Source organism: Aplidium turbinatum, chromosome 2 (assembly GCF_918807975.1).
Source record: "Aplidium turbinatum chromosome 2, kaAplTurb1.1, whole genome shotgun sequence".
NCBI lineage: Eukaryota > Metazoa > Chordata > Ascidiacea > Aplousobranchia > Polyclinidae > Aplidium > Aplidium turbinatum.
The window spans coordinates 47,620,931-47,642,079 of record NC_137473.1 but is presented as its reverse complement, the minus strand read 5'-3'; the positions used below and the strand labels follow the sequence as shown (position 1 = coordinate 47,642,079).

Genomic DNA, 21,149 nt, shown 5'->3' with positions numbered 1-21,149 from the left:
TTGCGTTTTTACGTCAAACCGACGAGCAGAGTGGATCAAACTTTAAAAGAATCACAAACTAGAAGTCAACTAAACCCTCAGAAAAACAATAGTTAAAAAGTTTGCAGCTAACAAATTTTTGATGCTTGTTTCAACTTACGAACTTCTTAGCCACGGGAAGCATTTTTTAAAAAGGCTTTGTAGCAATTATATAACAAAGTTTATGTACATTGTACATACAAGTATGGAAGGACAATTTGGGATAATACGTCATTGACAAACAAGTAAAAACACACCTCTCGTCACAGTGCGATAAATGAACACGCATAGTTTCTCAGAATCTTCCTGGAACTGCCCAGCCAGCTCAACAAAACGCCTCACATTTTGCACTGCTACAGCACTTTAAAAAGATCGTGGCACGGGCTTTTTTTCTCAGTGAAGGCTTGCGTTCATGTTTGGCAGACACGTTTTTTTTTACCTAACTTGCTCGAGTTTTGTTTTGGTACTGCCTGCGCATTATATTTGAAGAAGTATCGAAAGTTTCACACTTTGTGAACAATTCGCAATTCTGCTGTAAAGTTTCATTTTAGTCTTTCAAAGAAGAGTGAAAAGTGTTGTTTTAGTGTTGAGAAGAGCGAAAAGAATTTTTTTTCCTTGAACAAGCTTTTAGTTTTTGTGAAGATCTTTTCTGTGAAATCAATTTCTTTATAAAGAAGCGGAAAAAAGTCTATTTTCCGGTGACGTGGCATTATAAAGAACGATTCTGAATTGAGCAATTTGTCTTTTTCCTGTTTTGCCGAAAAGCTACAGAACAAAACGTCATAATATTTCAACTACTAATTTCACCCTATCTTAACAAGATGAAAGAAACACACGCTGCAACAAAAAGTTATTGCTATTGCATCGAATACTCGCCATATTTTTGGAAAAATTTGGACTCGGCTTCTGCTACTGTTGTGTTATCAAAACTACCCGTTGGATCTTACCTGATTCGTCCTTCACAAGAACCTGGCTACGAGTACGCTATATCACAGGTTAGATATACTTGCTATTTGATGCAATCAACAACAAATTGTTTGCAACAAGGTCATTATGAAGGTTGTAAGCATTTCTTTTTGGCTGTGGCTATTCTTACAACATATTGTAAAAATAGCCTCAGAGGCTATTCTTACAAGCACCACTCAAGCATTACGTTTGACATCAATATGCGCTCATGCGTGATCTGGAGCTGGTATACAAGTCGCCAACCTGGTTAAAAAAGCGATGACATCACAGAGGAGGAATCCACCAAAAAATGGTGTAAAAATGGGGTGAAATCAGTCAACTATGACAAAAAAAGCATGCAGGTGTCCGCCTTTACTTAGAAAAGAGTTAAACTTGACCAAGTTTAACTATTTATCCGAAGAATACTTCTAAAGATACCAGCATTTAATCAAGAACATATCTCTGTCGTTTCTGCTTCGATTTTTACAATTGAACCATTGCTGGAAAGCACAAGCTATCGTTTATCCAAATGAAGGTCAGCCAGACTCTAAAAGTTAAAAATATTTCCTAGGTAAAGAGTTAAACTTGACCGACTTTAACCATTTATCCCAAAAATACTTTTAAAGATACCAGCATTTAATAAACGCTAATCTAAAGAACATATCTCTGTCTATTTACAAGCAAAAGTTGAGGTTGATAGCTTTTTCACAAAGCGAGCAACCGGGCTTCAAACACAAGCAAATAGCGCCCGATGACTCGTTGCATTTCCGAATCGAAGCAAGTATACAAGTCTCCCCGGTCTGCAATCATTATATGTCTTTATTAAATTAGTTGTAAGTTGCTTGTTTCTGCTTCGATTTTAACAATTGAACCGTTGCTGGAAAGCAAAAGCTATCGTCTACCTAGATAAAGGTAAGCCAAACTCTAAAAGTTAAAAATATTTCTTAGGTAAAGAGTTGAACTTGACCGACTTTAACCATTTATTCCAAAAATACCTTTTAAAGATACCAGCATTTAATAAACGCTAATCTAAAGAACATATCTCTGTCTATTGACAAGTAAAAGTTAAGGTTGATAGCTTTTTCACAAAGCGAGCAACCGGGCTTCAAACACAAGCAAATAGCGCCCGATGACTCGTTGCATTTCCGAATCGAAGCAAGTATACAAGTCTCCCCGGTCTGCAATCATTATATGTCTTTATTAAATTAGTTGTAAGTTGCTTGTTTCTGCTTCGATTTTAACAATTGAACCATTGCTGGAAAGCACAAGCTATCGTCTACCCAGATAAAGGTAAGCCAGACTCTTAAATAACCAATGCACTATGGTACTTCCACTATAATAGTGGAAGTACCATAGTGCATTGACTATTTACAAAAAGTGAATACCGCACATGTTAAACAAAAACTGTACATATTTTGAGCACAGCACAGTAATTGTTAGGCCAGATCATCACCCATGTGTCCCTCCTCTCCTTGCCTAGATGAGACCTGCCATTTGTCCTCGCAACCCTTTTTGTTTCCCGACCAAACTGAGAAGTTTAGAGTTTCGTTATTTGTTGGATGCAAATAGACGCATGCTTACATTTTTGACCACCTTAAAACACTAAACCAGTTTCTGCTCGACATAGCCTACAGACTACAGTGTTCAATTTTTGTCCCAGGAATCAACTTTTCAAGCAATACTTTCCCTACTTTGTGTGCACTAACATCCTAATTTATATGCCATTGTTAACAATTACGATATTCGTGAATTCATTTGAGGCTTTGGGTACCGGAATCAATATATTTGAACTAGCAAATTCAATCCACAACACTTTCCACAAGGCTGTTACTTAACACTAAGCACGCATATGCGCTGCGATTTGTGGTCGTGTTAGAAACTGAAAAAAACCTTGGTGTGAAGATCACAGAATTGTTCAAAATGTGAGCTCAGTAGCCTATTAGGGAAAAGTGGGGCGTGTTGTCACAATTTTTACAAATCAGCATATATCTCGTTCTGTACCAATAGTAGCGAGATGCTAGATAGTGCAATTGAGAGAGGTATCATTCGACTTCTTTTTGCTACAGCTAAAGTTTTTCTGGATTATTTCGTTTTTACATAAATGCATGTTTAATGCAAGTGAATGGGCTGTGACAACACGCCCCACCCCGGGGCGTGTTGTCACAGAGCATGGGGCGTGTTGTCACAAAATTTCTGCACATGCTTTATGATTAAAATATGACAGAAACCAACAAAAAATGGTTTTAATACAGGCTGAACGAATAAAAAAATATACGAAATGCAAAAAAATTTAATTTCAACATATTGGTAAAAATTTTATGCCCATTGTCAAAAACAATAAAAATGTCATCTTGAGAATTTTTTGTCATTATCGAATATATGTGTGTATCATTATCTAATATTAATTTTTATTACCTAAAAAAGCGTTGTATTTTAACAAATACGCATATTACCTCGTTGTATAAGCATAAATAATTTTTTATGTTTCTTAATATTAAAAATGCACACCACGGGGCGTGTAGTCACAGCTGTGACAACACGCCCCGTGGTATGAACTCACGTGGTTTCAACAACCATGTGTACATCTCTACTTGCATGTCTTATCTGTTTGGTATGATGAAAAGAACAGGCTTAAAGCTAACGAATGGTACCTTTTCTGATCAGTTATGATCATACCTTAGTTTGCCAGACCATTTTTTAGTTTAGTTATAAAACCTGATTTTGCCCAAAATTCAATGGTACTCCTCATAATTTCTGCTGTGGTGACAAATTTATTAACCTTCACTGCTTGTACGAAAGAGAACTGAAAACTATGCCTTCCATTGAAAACTCGTGGTTATACGCTTAGGTTATCACATGGAAATCGTGCTGTGACAACACGCCCCTGTGACAACACGCCCCACTTTGCTTGCAACTGCATGGTGCTATCAACGTGCAAAACAACTCGGCTCCAGGTCCCCTGCGGTCACAGACACGCATATTATCCCTGAATAGGGGGGTATCGCGTTTGCCAATCGCTCATTGTCGCCTGGTTTGACTGCAAACAAGTCTGTTCTATGTAGTTGCTTTCTTCATTGCGTCCAGTATGTCAGCACAATTGCTTTATCATCGCGAACGCCATTGTCACTTTTCCTCATCCACCTTTCCCAGGCTTGTTCGCGATGAAAGGCACAGAGTAACACGTAGCAATCTGCGGAACAAGAAGTCGTGGGCACTGAGTGGTAAAGTACAGTAGCAACTTAACAGTGACGACACAAATGCATGAGCAATGGAGACAGCACACAAGCAACGAAATTGTTACTGCAATTCACTAACTTGAAAAAACGCTTTTGATGGCCTTGATTTCCGCCTCACATTTATCGGTCATGAAAAACGAAGGGTTCCAGTTTTCTGACCACCCTTTTACAACAGAAAGTGCTTCTGCTATGTCCGAAGCTTGTTCATTTTGGATAATAAACGTAGCAACAACCTGGTAACCAACATTCGTTCTGACGCAAAGAAAAAATAGAGGAAGGGAATACTTGGACGTCTTGTAAGTTGCATCCAAGAGGCAAATGCCTTGGCCGTAACGATGCAACAATCGTATTCTCTTCATCTAAGATGAGTTACAATCAACTAAATTTTCATCTTATGATAGTAGCCTACAGAAATAATATACGGTACTGTAGGCTACGTAACATTGAAAACCACCAGGCCTACTACGTGAATATGGTAAAAAATAAATTGTCTCAAAACAAACATTGGTTGTGACCCAAACCCTGCCTTTGGTTACCGCTGAACATGTCACTTGGTCCAATCAATAACACCACATAGGCGTATGGATTTGGCAAACTAGATGGAAAAAATACAACAGAGGTCAGTGAAGTAGGCTAGGTCACTTTGAATCAACAAAGCTTTTACACCTGAAAACTGCGTGTCTTTAAGAAACGAGATGAAAAGTTGATGAAACAGAACACATTTACATATGTTTATAGCATTTTTTGCAGTTAGTAATTTGCAGTTAGTAAATTTCCTCTTTTATGATGCCTAACCTCCACTTTGGTGAAAACACTGTGCTTTGCAAAAACCTTTTCAGAATCTTTGTCAACAAAGAAAAGGCTTATTATTGTAGTATGAATATCAACACTTATTACACTAGTGAATTACAATGACAGGATGTTAAAAATCAACATTAACATGGCACCGTAGGCTATGCTCGTTTCTGAACAACAAGCTTCGTTCCTGCTTTTGCTTCGTACTCTTCAATGGATCTCATGGCATCTTCAACTGAAGCCAACCACTTCAACAATAAACAATTGATTTTTTATTGTTATAAACTTATGGATCTTCATCACCCATTTTTTGCCATAAGAAATCAAAGCATTTATGCCATAGCCTAAGATTACAGTGAAGAAATGTAAATACTACACACATGCAACAAATCTGGATTTAGCGAGTATAAGGTAGCTGATAGTTTGAAGCTCCAGTTTTTCTTCTTTCCTTCTACTATAAATAGACTATTTCACCACATTTAGGTTTGTTTTATTCTGATGACAGCTCCTGATGAGTCAGTCAAAAAAAAAAACTGCAGCTTCGAGCTACCTTTTACTTGCTATTTTCAAGTTCTGTACCACCATTTGCTATGAAAGAGTTCAACATATACTAATTGTGTGAAGTTGGAAACAGTAAAATAGTTGAATATTGGTGAACTGTTGAAGGTCTTGTTGGACCGTAGTATATTGCAGCAACTACATTACAAACCTGTACTAGTCCATGACTTTCAGCCAGCTCTCCCAAAGAATGTTAAATGTCCTAAATGAATCAGAACTTTTAATGCCAGGATTGGATTCATTAGTCATTCAAGAACACATCGTTAGCGTTTTATGTGAGGACCATTGAAAAAACGATTTTTATCAAATGTTACAAGTTTCAAGCATAACGCGTCAAGGCCAATAAGTCTTTTCGTAGGTCACGGTTTACATATCCTTGGTTTGATTGACACACCGAGATTGCAGTATCACCTGAACATTCAATGTCACTTCTCCATAAGGTTGCATTTCCTGCAGAACCAAGACTTCGTTTTTGGCGGCATTGTTCTACCAAGACATCTCAGATGGTGCCAATCCAGACACGAGTCGCACATGATGCTGTCGCCGGCATCAAGATCTAAAAAACAGGAGGTGCACAACCAGCGGCGTTTATTTCGCAAAGTAGTCAGTAGGTTCTCCATCAACTTCCAACCGTCAAAAGAAAAATGTCTTCGCACAGAAGCAATGGCAATGTTTTCATCTAAACACTTCATTGGAATTCTTTCGGGCAATGTTTCAATTTCATTTTCTTCGATCAGTCGATCGCTGAATGGACGCAAGACCTCTTCTATTACCTCAGAATCGACAAACCAACTGAGTATTGCTGAAAAATATGACCATGGGTGACTTTGTTTGATGTAGCCTACGTACGCTTTGACGTAGCCTATCGGCTAGGCAGGCCCACAGAAGTCAAAGTGTAGTTTTTTAAACTAACGTAGGCTATAACAAAAATGAAGTCACACAAACATAAATGCAACAAACCTGCTTCTTTCTGAAAAGCGACTTCAGTCTGAATGGAATTGGTCCGCTCTTTTTTTGTCTCTTGCGTGGTAACCCAATGACTGTCAATCCAGCTCCTTTTGGCCTGCCACGTTTCATCATCTTCGGTGGAAATTTAATTGATCCTGCATCATCTGTTAATAAACACAACGAGAATCGAATATAAGCTACAACGTAGAAAACATCACTATTTCAACGTTTTTATTAAAAAATTAATAAACATAGTGCATTATGCAATGCAAGAAAAAAACAACTAATCAGAAATGAATGTTTCAGAAACAGCACATACTTGTAAAAGACTGAATAGAACTGGACGGTGTCTGCATCATAATCGCACTGGTATCAACGGTCGACAAGACGTCACCGGGTGTGTGCTGTAAAGTACTGTTTGAGACCGTAGGAAATGCAATTCCAGGATCATTGCTGGAAGATGTTGCAGCAGCACTTCCAGTATCAGTGCCTGAAAAGGATCATGCAGTTGTTCACAAAAGCAGAATTACTGAGCATCTGCAACCTTGTATAATCGTAAATTAGTGCGCATGCAGTACATATTAGCCCACCTATTGGATAGCTCAACGCCATAAAAATCATTGCTCAAAAAAGAATTGACTGCAAAAGTGCAAAATCACGACGCAAGTTGCAGTAACTAACCCATACCTCTTCAGATATTTGAAAAAGTAGTCTAGTTTTTCTGATTTAGTAAATAGTGCTAGCATATAATTATAGGCCTACCTTTCTGAGTTTGACCCAAAAAGTTCACAACTTGGAATTTCTTTCCTTCCTGCAAGAACTCTGCAATTTGTCGTAAATTATCCAGGTTGTATTGGAATTCATCCATTCCTTGTTCAGATATCATTAACGCAATCTTCTGGGAAATATCTTGAACCCGGCGATACTTTTGCTGTTCTGATAAAACACATCTTCTTTGAGGCTTGTTAAGAATCTCAACAGCTGGTAATGTGGATGCAGGACCGTTGTCCAGTGAGTTTCTTGTCAGGCGATGGGATTTAAGAAAATATTGCATTGTCCACCGGTTCTGAACAAAGATTGGGATTGTACTCTGACATATGGAGCTGCCTTCTAACTGCCAAGACATGCCTACAAGGTAGCAGCATTGATGATGTGAATCCACAAGGACATGCTGTTGTTGTGACTGCCAATTCCCCATGGACACGAGATTTTACTATGGCAGAATCATTCAAAATCTCTGACATGACAACCTTTTCCGCTAACTTGAATTGTTGTTGCACATGAATATATGCAAATGGTGTCAGTAGCTGTTGGTATTGTCTCTCCGCCACACTTGAAATCGCATCCATTGGAACCTTAAGGAAAGCATTTGACGCTTTGTGGTCACGTTCGGTGGAAAGAGATTGGATACATGCCATCAGATCTTTAAAAAACATTGTCATTCCTGAGTATTTTGTTATGACACTTTTCAACTTTCCATTGATGGATTCCAGTCGATTATTACTTCTGTTCAAAAAATTAGCTTTCAAGTTGCTCAGTCCATCCACCCATTGATGTCGAATAGCATGCCAGTCGTTATAATATGTTGTGACAGCAATTGGGACTGTTTCAACGAATTGGTTATACATTAACTTATAAGCTGACTCATTTTTGGCATTTGCCAGTTTTCCTAAAATTTCAAGTGATACCTGCCTTTGGGCTGAAGAAATGCCTAATTTTTCCATGGAAACTTCTCTACGAAAAGTGCGAAGGGTATGAAAATAGCAAATTAAAATTTCTGCAGTAGGTAGCATTTTCATCATGGCATCCCGCTCTGTCATGTCTTTGTCAGCCATTACAACCTCCACTTTATCCCAAGCTGGATTGTGGAGTTTAAACTGAGTTAACAGCTTGCTGATAGTCAGTTTGTCTTCAGTGGCTACAAGCCACAGACACACAATTTCACTCTGACCTAAGCCATCAACATTCAGCATAACATATATAATGGCATTCTCAAGTCATTAAGTTTGTAGGTTGCATCAATCAGCAGCATTTCGGGATATGCCGCAAAGGTTTCCCGCATGTCTTTCGTTTGAAAGTATATCGCCTGCAATTGTTTGTCATCATCTGCAAACACATCTACTGCGGCACCTAAAATGAAAATAAACTGAGGATTGGTATACCCTACAAAGCAAGAATCTTGGCAATCCTGGGCCAGACTACATCAGATTTAAAAGCAAAAACATCAACTTTTAGTGAAATTTGTTTTCTATTCTATGTTATTCTAATTATTGGCCAGAGGAAGGATGTTTATGCCTTTGGTAATATTTACATCATATAATCAATGTTCCAACTGAGCGGTTGTATACCACTCTCACCCAATTCTCTAAAAGATGCCACATGGCAATGCTTAGGGTCCGTTAAAAGGATCCATTAGGAGTAAACTTTTACGTAGATTTCAAATTTAGCAATGTTTTCTATTTCTATCCACTCAATGTAGAATTGTTTCAAGATATTGAAGACCTTTGATTGAATTCCTTGATCCCGCTTTCAATCTTACAATCCCCATAGCGCCTTATGTTGCAACAAAAATTTTTGGAGCATGAGGTTGGGAAAGTAGAATGAATTCTTGTGAAGAAAATGAAGCAAAAAATACTCTCAATTGACCCTTTATAGCTCAATGTTGCAAATTTTCCACACGTTGTAGGGTTCTGTGTTGGTTATACTAGACAAACGTTTTCTGAATAGAAAAACGTCTGAAACTTAGATATTTTTCTTGTGTAGCCTACTATGATGTGCGTACTGGTAATCCGCAGTTCACTGCAGTAGACGAAGTCTATTGACCGGTAAACCAGGCGGTCAACACTTTAAATTGAACTAGCAATGGTGGGAATTGAACCCACGTCATCGAAATAATTCATCTGCAGTCTAAACCATTACAGCGAGAGGTCAATCGCGAATTGCTTAATTGACATTATATCTGAAATGGTTTAAGAAGAATGCTCACACACAATATCATGTGACAATCAATCTGCAGCAGCGACCTATAGATTGCAAATACGCCTACGGTGTTGACCAATGTTACAGGCAACCTGGTAGCCTATTCTTGCATTGCTGCAGTACTACAATGATGCAAAAAAAAAAAGATTTATCCAAGGTCATGACCCTGACCACAGCTTGCACACACACCTCCGGCTCTAGGCCGGAGTCACATCACCTCCAGCCCGGAGCCAGAATTTGACCGGAACCGGAGCTCATTCTATCACTACTTATCATACTGCACATGGAAAGTCATCTCTACTATTTAGCATGAACATATCTTGTATATAATAACAAACAAAAAAGTTTTGTCTGTCGACTAACCTTTTTCTTTCTTCATTTCATTAATAAGTTCATCATAGGTGTTTTCATACAAAGGTCTCTGTTTTGCGGCAATATTATGCAGATCTTTAAGAATAACTGTTTTTCCTGTAGAAGCTGCAATGTGCTTTTGTACCAACTTTTTATTTGCTTTGGTGGCAAGCATTTCTCCGATCACACTGCTTTCTGTTTCATTTAATCTTCGTTGTTTAGGCATCAAATTAAATGCATTCTGAAAAATAATTTATATGCACATAATCAAGAAAACGACATATCATTTGACAGGTGTCCAACCCACAGAGATGGGCAAGATCACCAGGTTTGGTGAATCGGCGGCTTGAATATGACCAGTTTCGCACAAACTGGTCATATTCAGCATGTGCGTAGTAATGCGCGCAAAGTGAAATGACCACTTTACCGTGTCTTACGATGAAGTCAAAATCAGAAAATCTGTCTTGCAACATTTTTAACGTGTTTTAGTACAGTAGCAAACAATATTTGAACTTCAAGTGTCATAATCAAAATGCAATTGTACACGAAAAGTAATTTTTTGGATAGAGGGGGGTTTTAGACGGAAATTTCAAATTTTTTTTACTAGAGTTCTTAGAATGTACTATTGTATCCTAAAACCTGGGTTAAAATTGAATTTGAAAAAAAAGCCGATTAACCCCCCCCCCCCCTAATGTTATTGCTCTTTTTTATCCTTCACATAATTTCTGATGAAAGCCTCATCGTATACAGAGCAAGTGTGACCATAGCTCAAAGGCTATGACTACTACAAAGGGTTATTTCCACTTACTTCATTGAAATCATGATTATGATCATTGACATTACTAATCTCAGTGATGCATAGCGCTTTTCCATCTGACGTTGCATTTACTTTGATTCCAAATGGACAACCTTTGATAAAAGTACTGAAAAACAACAAAGATGAGGTGACATAGGCCGTGTTGAATCACCCATAAGTACACTTGAATTAGCCATAACTCACGTTGAAGTAGCCTACCTGCAAGTCATGTCGAATTGCCCATAAGTTGCATCCAATTACCTATAAGCCCACCTGAATTACCCATAAGTCCGGCTGGATTATCCATAAAGTCACGTTGAATTACCACAAGTTCAGCCGAGCATTCTCATAAATCTAGTCGATTTACCCACAAGTCACGTCAAATTGCCAAAAAGCTGCGTTGAAGACCCATAAGACATGTCTTTATGGATAATTCCATGAGACTTACGGGTAATTCGACAAATTGTGCTGATGAGCAATTCGACGTAACTTATGGGGAAATTGACAAAACTAATGGGTACGGTAATTCAATGCAACTTAGGAATAATTCTGGGCATGACAATTCAATGGAAATTACAATAGACAGCATGCGGGAATGGTTCAGCAGAATATATGCATTTTGCTAAGTTCTCAGCATTCATAAGGAATGTAGGCAATTTGCACTTATGCAAAACTCAATCTATTAGCAAAACTTATGCATATAGGCTACATGAGTAGCTCAACCTATGGGCACCAAGGACAAAACCATCATTACTTACCTTTGATTTGGTCTTTTTCCTTGACTACATGATTTGGGTGTTCTTCCTCCATGCACACAAGCATACTGTATTGTACGATACTTCAACTGCTCATTCCAGGTTTTTGTGGATGTAAGTGCTAGACGTCGTTTTGCGCGTTTAATTGTTATGGAATTTCTCACATAAACATTGACAAAGTTTTCTTTTTCCCATTGCCTCAAAACTGTAATATAATGCTCCCTTCGTAATCATGATGACGATGGATTCATTGACGTGTAGTTTCGATCAGCAAAATCAGCAACTACCGCGGTCCACTTTGCGATCAAGTGTGCAGCACAAGCCAATACGCATGCGCGCGAAATACGTATGAGCGTCGTCGGATGAAACGCCTGAGCGCATTAAGGTCTTGCTCGAGTAAACAACGTCTTGCTTGAGTGGTGCTTGTAAGAATAGCTTCAGAGGCTAGTTTTACAATATGTTGTAAGAATAGCCACTTCGTTTCTTTTTATTCTGAAATACCCAACCAGCACGTCCTTTTTAGATTAACTAACTTTACTAAAGATAGAAAAATAACTTTAACCGATTTTAACTTGACAAAGTAGTCCACAAGAGAAAAATCCTTTGTGGCATGCGACTTGGGCAGGTAAAACATGAGCTTGACATAGCGAGGCATTTGGGATTATTCAACTTGTTTTGGAGTTGAACACGATTCAGTTGGTTTGATATTTGGTTAGGCAAGTTATTAAATATTTTAAGACTAAGTCGTTGCATTATGGAGTTTAAAACAAAAAGTTGTGGACAAATCAGGGCTTTTTAGCCTGTAACACTGCACTGTCGTTTTGAAGACCCTAAACATCGTATTTTTAGTTCTCTATGACTTATTCTGTTTAGCTCTGAGTTGTGAAAATAACTATATTTTAATCAAGCCTGTAAGTATAGACCATACAAATTGATTTCATTTTAAAAGCACTTGAATCCAATACTCTTCCTGCTTGACAGATGTTGGTCACTTGAGGACAAAATTTAAAATTCTTTTGTTATTCATGAACGCACCAAACGAATTGTAACATGACAAGAATTGTGCAGTTGCAACTGGATGTGCTATAACTACAAAATGCAGTTTATCGCACAATAAATTCTGTTTCAAGGAATTAGAAAAAACATCACGGTCAAAATGAAAAAATTGATGGCAAAATCTCTACCTCAGAAACGCGTTATTTTCTTTTTGTCGAAACGACAATAATTTTAGGTCTACAGTAGTTAACTATTGCTAATCAAGATGATGAAGTTAGACTTAATAAATAATTATCGTTAAATACAATTGAAATCAAGGTCATGCCACGATTAAACATTTCGTATCCGATTAAATGGATCATTTTTTGTTTTCAAACCACAAATATGACATGACTTCATATCAACGTTTCCCAAGAAAAAGGTTTACAAAATCAGTTGTTGAAACAAAAAATAACTTTTATGCCAGTATCGCATTGTTTGGTTTATAAAATCAACGTTGAAAATGGTTGTTTCAACGTATACCGATCCAGATATTTCTAAAATCGTTATGTAAGCATAGAAGTTGGTGAAATCCAAAAGAACAATGCTTACTCATTCAAAGTTCTAGAAATAACCTTTTCTTCCTTAAAATGCTAATCTCTTTGTGGGCCAAGTTGATTGTACGGGCTTCCGTAACGTAAACAAGATCAACGTTACGTAAGTTTAAGGCTTACATAACCATAATCATTGAAATTGGCTAGCCAAAGGGAAGGAGCATTTTGCCATTGAACTTAATCTCATAGTACGTGGTGATAGCACAAGTCACCCTCCGGGTTTTAACGTATAGTCAGTTCTTAGAAGCGTTTTAAGGCGGAAAAAAAAAATTATAAACTCTGACCAAAATAGTCGCCCACTTCTGAATACGACAACATCTATTTTGAATATTGTACTTTTTCTATATCATAGACAACTTTATCTTCATTTCACCTGACTTCTAAAGGTTTTACAGCTCCAAAAATTGTAGTGTTTATCTCCAAACTCCCTGACAAGCAGCACTAAGCAGCGAAAGTAACAATCGTAACTGGTACTACCCTAAGCATTAACAATCCTGGAATAAATTACTAGACAAGGTTGAATAAACGCAAGCATGTTGCACCCGTTCAAGAAACGTCAATCAGCGGTCTGATTTCTGAACCAATTTTGATAATACTAAAGAAAATTTACCTGGTAATCAATTATTACACTTATTCTGTATAGCATTTTGCCATTAAATTGTAAATAAATTCTTCACCTTATTTACTCAGTTGATAATTCAAAGCAAAAGATATTATTTTTTCTCTTACTGTTTCGAGTTGATGTAAGTTTTTTGAATGGCTTTAAGACAATTCTGCACATGTATTATCAAACAAATCAGTTCAGTAGATGCCTGATAAAGTAATTACGAATTTCGTTTTGGTGATTGGTTAAACTGTTTAATTACTAAGCGAAATACATAGTGAGTAGATTGCAAACAGAAAACTTTTGGTGTCAACTGCAATTTGCATCCTACGTTTGTGCACTGTAGACCATGTTATTTGTGAAAGTGACAAAAACTCATTTTTTGGTCAAAGTGAACGAAAAAGAAAACGTATTTCAGCGTTGTCTGTCATGTGTTCATAACCATTTTCAGCGTTGTCTGTTTTGTTCACAACCATTCTCCCATTTATTTCTTCATGTTGCCATTAAAAGAATATGACGTCAATGCAACGACTTCGCATATTGCTTTATCAAAAATCCACTCAGCAGTTTAGCTTTTAATCGGTAAGCAGTTTCTTCGCTTCCAGTGAATTCCTGGCCGCAATCATCCCATGGTTTTAGGCCAGGAAAAAATGAGCATTTTTGCATGATTTCAGCGTCGTTTGACGTTGAAACAGTGTAAACAAGTTTACCTACTGCTGCTTTCTCTGATCTCCAAACTGCGCAACAAACCATCGCTGTTCTGATAAGTGCGCATGGGTCGTTTACCAGAAACTCGACGGGAAAACGTTATGAAAGCAGGAAACGGAAAACGATGGGTGGAAAAAAACTTACCATTTGCTACTAAATAAACAACTTTGCTTGTAACTCAATACAGCGATATTGACGTAAGCTAAACTGATATGATAATTCAATTCATAGCCTACAGCAGAATACTAACTTCTCCCAGAAGAGATAACAAGTGAAGCAGTGGAAAGCCGTCAATTGTTTTATTTCTATTCACTCTTAAAAGAATTTTATGAAACCTATATCAAAAACAAGAACATGTTAGACTTTTGTTTTAAAGCATATTATTTTTAATGAAAGAATAGTACCTTTTTGTAGCTCCTTATACAAACAAACAAGTTTAAAAAGTGATTTACACGATTTAAGTTGGCTAAACAGTTTTGAATTGATATTGGAGCGAAAATCTGTCAATTTTTATGTTGTTTAGCAATCTTTAGCAAATTTAAACCTTACTCACTTGCATTGGGACCCAGACAGCAAAATCCGTCATTTTTTCTTTTTACATTTTCACGTCTGCAGACGTTGCATCAATGCAAAATTGATGGATTTTGTTGTATGCGGAACGACAAACGGATACTATTCTTTCACGGAAAAAGTCAATATGACTTTGAAGAAAATCGATTGCTCTTCAGTTTTGCGCAAAACAATTTACCAGTGACAGAAATACAGAACTATTTTTGCACGCTTATTGCTTACTTCGACAGCAGATAAAGCGGGAAGATAAAAGGCGTGAAAATCAAATACAGCAATTTACTGTCTTTTCTCCATGAAAGACGATTACAATGACCGCTGCATTGGCTTGCAAGTTACAGTAGGCCATATGATCGTTACAAATTTAAACACACCTGCTAAACCACAAGGCGGTGGGATGGCGCAGTGGATAAGGCGCTCGCGCTTTCCAATTATGCAATCCTGGTTCGACTCCCGGCTTCAGCTGGTTGTTAAAAAATAGTGCTCACCTTTACCCAGAGTGTAATAAGTTGGGTAGGCATAGTTGCTAAAGAAAAGGCGGCCGAAAGAAAGGAACTGGCCACCCTACTTTCATTGGTGCCGACGGCTTAGCATATGAGAACATTAGGCTATCTTCTCATCACCCTATGCTTGTATCAAGCATGGAACTCACCTTTACCTTTTTTACTAAAGCACAGTGGAAAAACACGAAATTGTATTTGCACTCAAGCCGCTTAATTGTTAGATTTTTCGTTGGAATCAAGCTAAATTTGTTTGATTGAACTGGTAGGTCCATGCTAAAAATTCTTTATAAAAATCCATTTGGGGTTAGGGAAAGAGGTCCGGTTAAGCGGATATTTCGATTAAACGTGACAGATATGGGTTTGACCGTTTTGAGACATCGACTCTTGCTTTCTAAAAGTCAATGTTGTCTAAAAAAATTAATTTGTGTTCATTTCTTTTTTCTCGGAAATGTTTTTCATTAAATTTTTATCATGAACTGTTCGAAGGCTTCCTTTTCACCGCACAGCCTATCACAGAATACTTGGCGCCTAGTTATCTCCATTTTAACTAAATGCTTCGTAGAAACAAATTTCTTCAAATCAAGAAATAAATTACATTGTCAACCGACGTGTGGGTTGAAAGATTTGAAGTGGACTCCAAAACACAAACTGAGCTAAAAAAGATCAATTACTGCGGTCTCAGTTGATGTTTTCTGAACGTTATTTCAATCCAAAAATGTTTATGTAACTGAATTAGACCTACCATCATTTTGAACGTGACTCTGTGCATTGCGGTTTCGGAATGTGCGTGACTTTAAATGTAGGAAATACACTTTTTAGCTTCGTCCGAAACTCCTTAAGCCTACACAATAATCAGATTACTACTTATTTTTCCTCGAAAAAAAAATTCTTTACAAGAAATAGATTAAGTTGATTATTACACCAAAAGTAAATCTTCTTTCATGTAGATTTGCATATAAGCTCACTGTACTCACAAGAGTGACCTGATTCTGAGTTTTTGTATGTTTCGAATGACATGCCCATTTATAAAAGACTATCGCCAGTAGAGAACCACTTACCTTTTCATTCAAAATCCCCACTCACTTAGAAAGTAAATTCCATCATTTATACATTCTGTATTTACAGTACAGTCTGCAAACGTTCAATCAATGTAAAAAGAAATTTGTTTTCTGTGTAAAGAACTGAATCAAGGTGTTCAAAATGAATCTTGTTTTTGAGAAGCGAAACCAAGTTTGAAAAGTTCACTTTGAAACAATTCTCACCAACAATTAATTTTAAAACAAAATCAAGACAAAGGAAATAAACGTCAAAATAAAACAACTGTTTGTTTCGAAATTTGATGAATTGAACCCTAGAGAGATCATTACCGAAATGCTGTTCATTACAGAAAATCACAGATCGAAGAAATGGAGTAAAACACATTCGGATCGAGAGAGACAGTTCTGGAAGATATTTGCTGGATACGGACGAAAGTGCGGTGAAGCTAACAATCATCCGCTTTTCCTGTGTGGCAAATTTGATAAGCTCATGGAGCAAAGTGCTCAAGTGAGTAGGCTATAGAGTACCGGTACTAGTTGTATTGTAGGCCAATATAGCAGTTGATAAATAAGAATAAGCTCACAAACACATTTACATTACTTCAAACATGTTTACGCCATGTTGAAATGCCGAAATTTGAAACCAGAGTAATGAATGCCTATTTACATTAAAATGGCAAAAAAGTACTAGGCCTGCTATGCATCTGTGTTGCCATCCAGGTTTTTTAAAACTAAACTAGATGAAGCTAAAAAAAAGACCAGAATAAACCAAATTGTACCGGTAGGTTACCAGTTATACGCCATGGGTGTTTTTTTGCCACAATTGACTTTCTAAAAAGTAACGCGTTAAAATATTTTTTGAAAATTTTGTAATTTACGGTGTGCGGATAGGTGATTCAGTTGTGGTGTGTGGTGCGGATAAAAATTTTGTGTTGGCTGCATCTCTAACATATGAAAAGGCGGGGCAAGTTGTGCAACGGGGCAAGTTGTGCAAGTCCCCGTTTGAAAGGAAATAAATAACTTAGCGTAATGAATCTTTAACGCCATTATTATATTTTACCTATAATGCCTTTGAAGCACGTGAATCGCAGTTATCAGTTTTTTGGGCAGGTTAGGCGTGATCAACGATATAAGGTGTTTAGGTCTTAGGATCTAAATTCGGATGCAAACAAAATTTTGACTTTTTGGATGCACAGTAGAACTAGTCAAACTTTAGCAGTAGGGGGCAGTAGACATATGATGTAGTTGTATTTTTGCAAGTAAAATTTTTTCGTAGGCCTACATTTGTTAGTTTTCTTGAAATTTTTGTTCTTTAAAAAAAGTGTGAATGGGGCAAGTTGTGCAATTGATGACGGGGCAAGTTGTGCAACTGTTCCTGTAAACCGCCTTTGTTAATTTACAAATGTTCTAGCCTATTAGCCATTTTTACATAGTTTCAAAGTCTTCCACGTGAATGAATGTAAAAAATGACTAGTGAATGAATGTAAAAATAGCTGATTTGATAAATTGTCTGTACTTTTGCTGGCCGTAATATGTTGCTCAACTTGCCCCTAGTCAAAACGAACGATTGTTGTTGCTCAACTTACCCCATGGTGCTACACAGCTTGCCCCATGGTGCTGCACAACTGCACATTTTGTGCAGTGGTTACTTAAACTTGAATACAGTGTAAAATAATAAATAAAACCAACCAGTTTTTGTCTAAAAACTTGGCTTATTAGCATGTTTTTGAAATGCAATACTTGAGTCTTCGAAAAAGTTGGTGAAATAAAAAAATAGATTTAAAAAAAAACCTGCTCAACTTGCCCCGTCTTCCCCTACAATCCTGCTGACAAATCGCATGACGACACATGAAGCTAAACAAAAAAGACCAGAATAAGCCAAATTGAAGCAGAAATAAACTAAAAAATAAGACATAAAGTATGTCCAAAAAAAAACAAATATAAACCAAAAACATAAAAAATAAACTATAAACCAAATCGAAAAAAATAAACCAAACGGTTGCAAAATAAACCAGATTTGGTTTTAAAAAGACTAAAATGGTAACACTGCTATGCATTAAACTGGCAAACTAAGCAGTTTAGGTGTTTAAAAGGTTGCCATTTATCTTTTGCAGTGAAAGAGGACAACGATATGGTTTAACTCCTGTGCTCAATCGTCTCGACTACAAATCTTCAAACTATGTTAATGAAGATAGTCGGGGTGTTTGCTTTTATGACGACAAAGAAGCAGACCAATCGTTTAGGAATTTTTTTACTGAATTTCGACGTCAACGTTCTTGAGATCAAATGAGCTGCAGCTGGCGTTGGAACTTTTGTTGGTGCACACATCTTCAACAAAAAATTTCAGAACAATAATTTGTGTTGCTGTTTGAGTTTTAATACTTTTGAATCTGTATTCACACCATTACGATAAACAATCGTGTGATATTGATTTTTCAGCAATCAAACCGGAAATTGTAGTTATCAGTGGCAAATGATGCCCCTGAACTTCTTCACACTTCGCATTAAAGTTTGTACAGCAAAATTGTCTGTTACTATTATTTATGCCTTTGCAAAGTTTGAACACCTGCACGTGCCGTGATTTGTGTAGACTACGTGTACTGAAACCTACGTGCTCTGTGTTACCGCATCCTACCTTGCAAATTGTAAAAAGAATGACCACTCAAACAACATTTTATTTACGTGCTGGATTGGATATCTGCATGTTAAAGTGCCTACCTGTTACAAAATGCTTATGGTAGTCCACTTGTATTTCAAAATGACTATTTCTAAACTTTTCTTGTTAAAACATTAATTTTATGGCAAATTTATGTCTCACAGAGAGAGAGACACAAAGCTCCCTAATCTTTATGGTTTAGCATTCTTCTTGAGGAGATATGTAGGCTAATAACTTAGTTTGATAATTCTGACCAGGTCTATACAGCTTTTAAACAGCTCATGTTGTGAGAATTTACTTGCAATTTTTTAGCAACAACATGTGAGAAGTAAGTTATGTGACCTCAATTTATTGACGCTTTCAAGACGCATTTTAGTGGACTTTTGTTGTTAGCCCACTTCGCTGTTACGTGTTATTGATTTCTTGTGGAAAACTGCAATTTGTCAAACTCTATGGTTGAGCCTGTGTCAGTGATTCAAAGCTTTCACAAGTAGGCTATGAGACACTGACAGGATTAATCTTTTAAATTAAAAAGACTCTTTCAGTAGCCTACGGGGAAGATTTTCGCCATCAATCAGACTATAACTTTCACATGTATGTGTTGCTGAAAGAAAAATCAAGTAACCTAGAAACGTTGTAGTCCACTTTTTAAGGATTTTTGCATGGGGTAAAAATACTTTAGAAGAAACCCCACTAGTTGCTTGCGACCTCTCAAGTTTCAGAGAGCAGTCAGCTCATCTCCTTCAAATCGCTCCCATTCATTTCTATTACTGATATAGTTTTGCCAATAGGTTACCGGTTGCGTATTTTCGTCAGTGATGTACGCGCATACAAAAAATATTGACGCCGTCAGCGTAAACGCAAACGTTCGAAAAACCATACGCCGTATGCGTCAACATAACTTGTAAAAAAAGTTGGCGGCGTCAGCGCATACACTAGCGTAAACTAATTTTGTTTGCTAGGTGCCAAACATTCACACGGTATAAACCACTCGAAACAAACAGTTTTATTTTGAATTTTCACGAAGAAACACAAGCATCTGAAAGTGTTCATCTGACATTTTGCTGCGTTTTGGTTTTAATATGTCTTTGCCCATTGAAAACATTCTTTCAACTGCAGCGCTGGAAGGTATTGGCTTGTTGTAGCGAAAAAAATACATTAAAAAGTATGCGTTGACGCTATGCGCTAAAAAAACGCGAAAACTTGACGGCGTAGCCTCAAGCGCAAACTATCCAAAAAAACTGTGGCCGCAAGCGTTAGCGCAAACAAAAAGTCTACGCCGCAAGTATGCGGCGTATACATACATCTCTGATTTTCGTTTACCTAAAGTAGCCAAATTTCAATGTGTTTTTTGGCCTAGTCTTTTAATAAATAAAGTTTAGCCCTATAGCCTATTGTTGCTGTATTTTGCGTGGAAGCAAATTAGATTTGCAACAGTTTGATACCAACTTCATAAAAACGTTAATGTTCATGCTTTACGGTATTATTCATTTCTTCAATGTTGTTTTGCTTGTCGAATATTTTGTTCCGCAGTTGTTTTGCTGGGTTTATTGTAAGTAAAAATACACTAACGATTATACAGCTTATCTAACAGACTAGGCTCTTGTGAAGAAAGTGGCGTTCTTACTGGCTATCAGCACAAGGCTGAGCACTCACTAGTACAGCGAGCAGTTGCGATATGACATGGTCAAAGAAGGTTTTGGCTCACATTCTATATTAACAGAACAAGGTTCGGACCCATCCAGCAAAAGCTGTCTTTTTGCGTTTATGTACAGTAGAAAAACTACGAGTTTTAAATGGGACAGCTCTAACAGCCTGTTCTAGCAATATCTTCAAATTTAGTCTATCTAGACTTAGCCTAAGCTGGGTAATTACAGATTAAGTGAATATTAACTGGGTAGATAGGCAAGAAGATGTCGAAACCAAAGAGTGGCTGCTCGCGAGCAGCTTTCCAGTGTAGTCCGAAAGACTCTCGGCCCCAGTAGCTCATACAAATAGGTGTCATTTAATGTTTTGTAACGCTGTTTGTAGATATCGAACCAATGTCTATCGAGTAGTGCAGACGCTCAAATAGAAGCTGCTTGACGAATCTCTCGCATCTGCA

General features: G+C 37.2%; 1 protein-coding gene across 1 annotated transcript; it reads left to right on the top strand.

Annotated features, from left to right (window-relative positions):
* Positions 1–429: 429 nt before the first annotated feature.
* LOC145785974 (suppressor of cytokine signaling 3-like) lies at positions 430–20,625 on the top strand. Its single transcript, XM_082597668.1, has 3 exons — positions 430–1,013; positions 16,740–16,897; positions 18,504–20,625. Exons 1-3 carry the CDS (start codon positions 840–842, stop codon positions 18,667–18,669), a joined length of 498 nt encoding a protein of 165 aa, XP_082453794.1. The 5' UTR covers positions 430–839; the 3' UTR covers positions 18,670–20,625.
* The last annotated feature ends 524 nt before the right edge of the window (positions 20,626–21,149 follow it).

Bases quoted from the DNA above. Each gene is read 5' to 3' on its own strand.
- LOC145785974 (XM_082597668.1), top strand. From the start codon at position 840: ATGAAAGAAACACACGCTGCAACAAAAAGTTATTGCTATTGCATCGAA. The intron at 1,014-16,739 runs GTTAGATATACT...TGTTCATTACAG, and splicing joins ACGAGTACGCTATATCACAG to AAAATCACAGATCGAAGAAA. The intron at 16,898-18,503 runs GTGAGTAGGCTA...TATCTTTTGCAG, and splicing joins TCATGGAGCAAAGTGCTCAA to TGAAAGAGGACAACGATATG.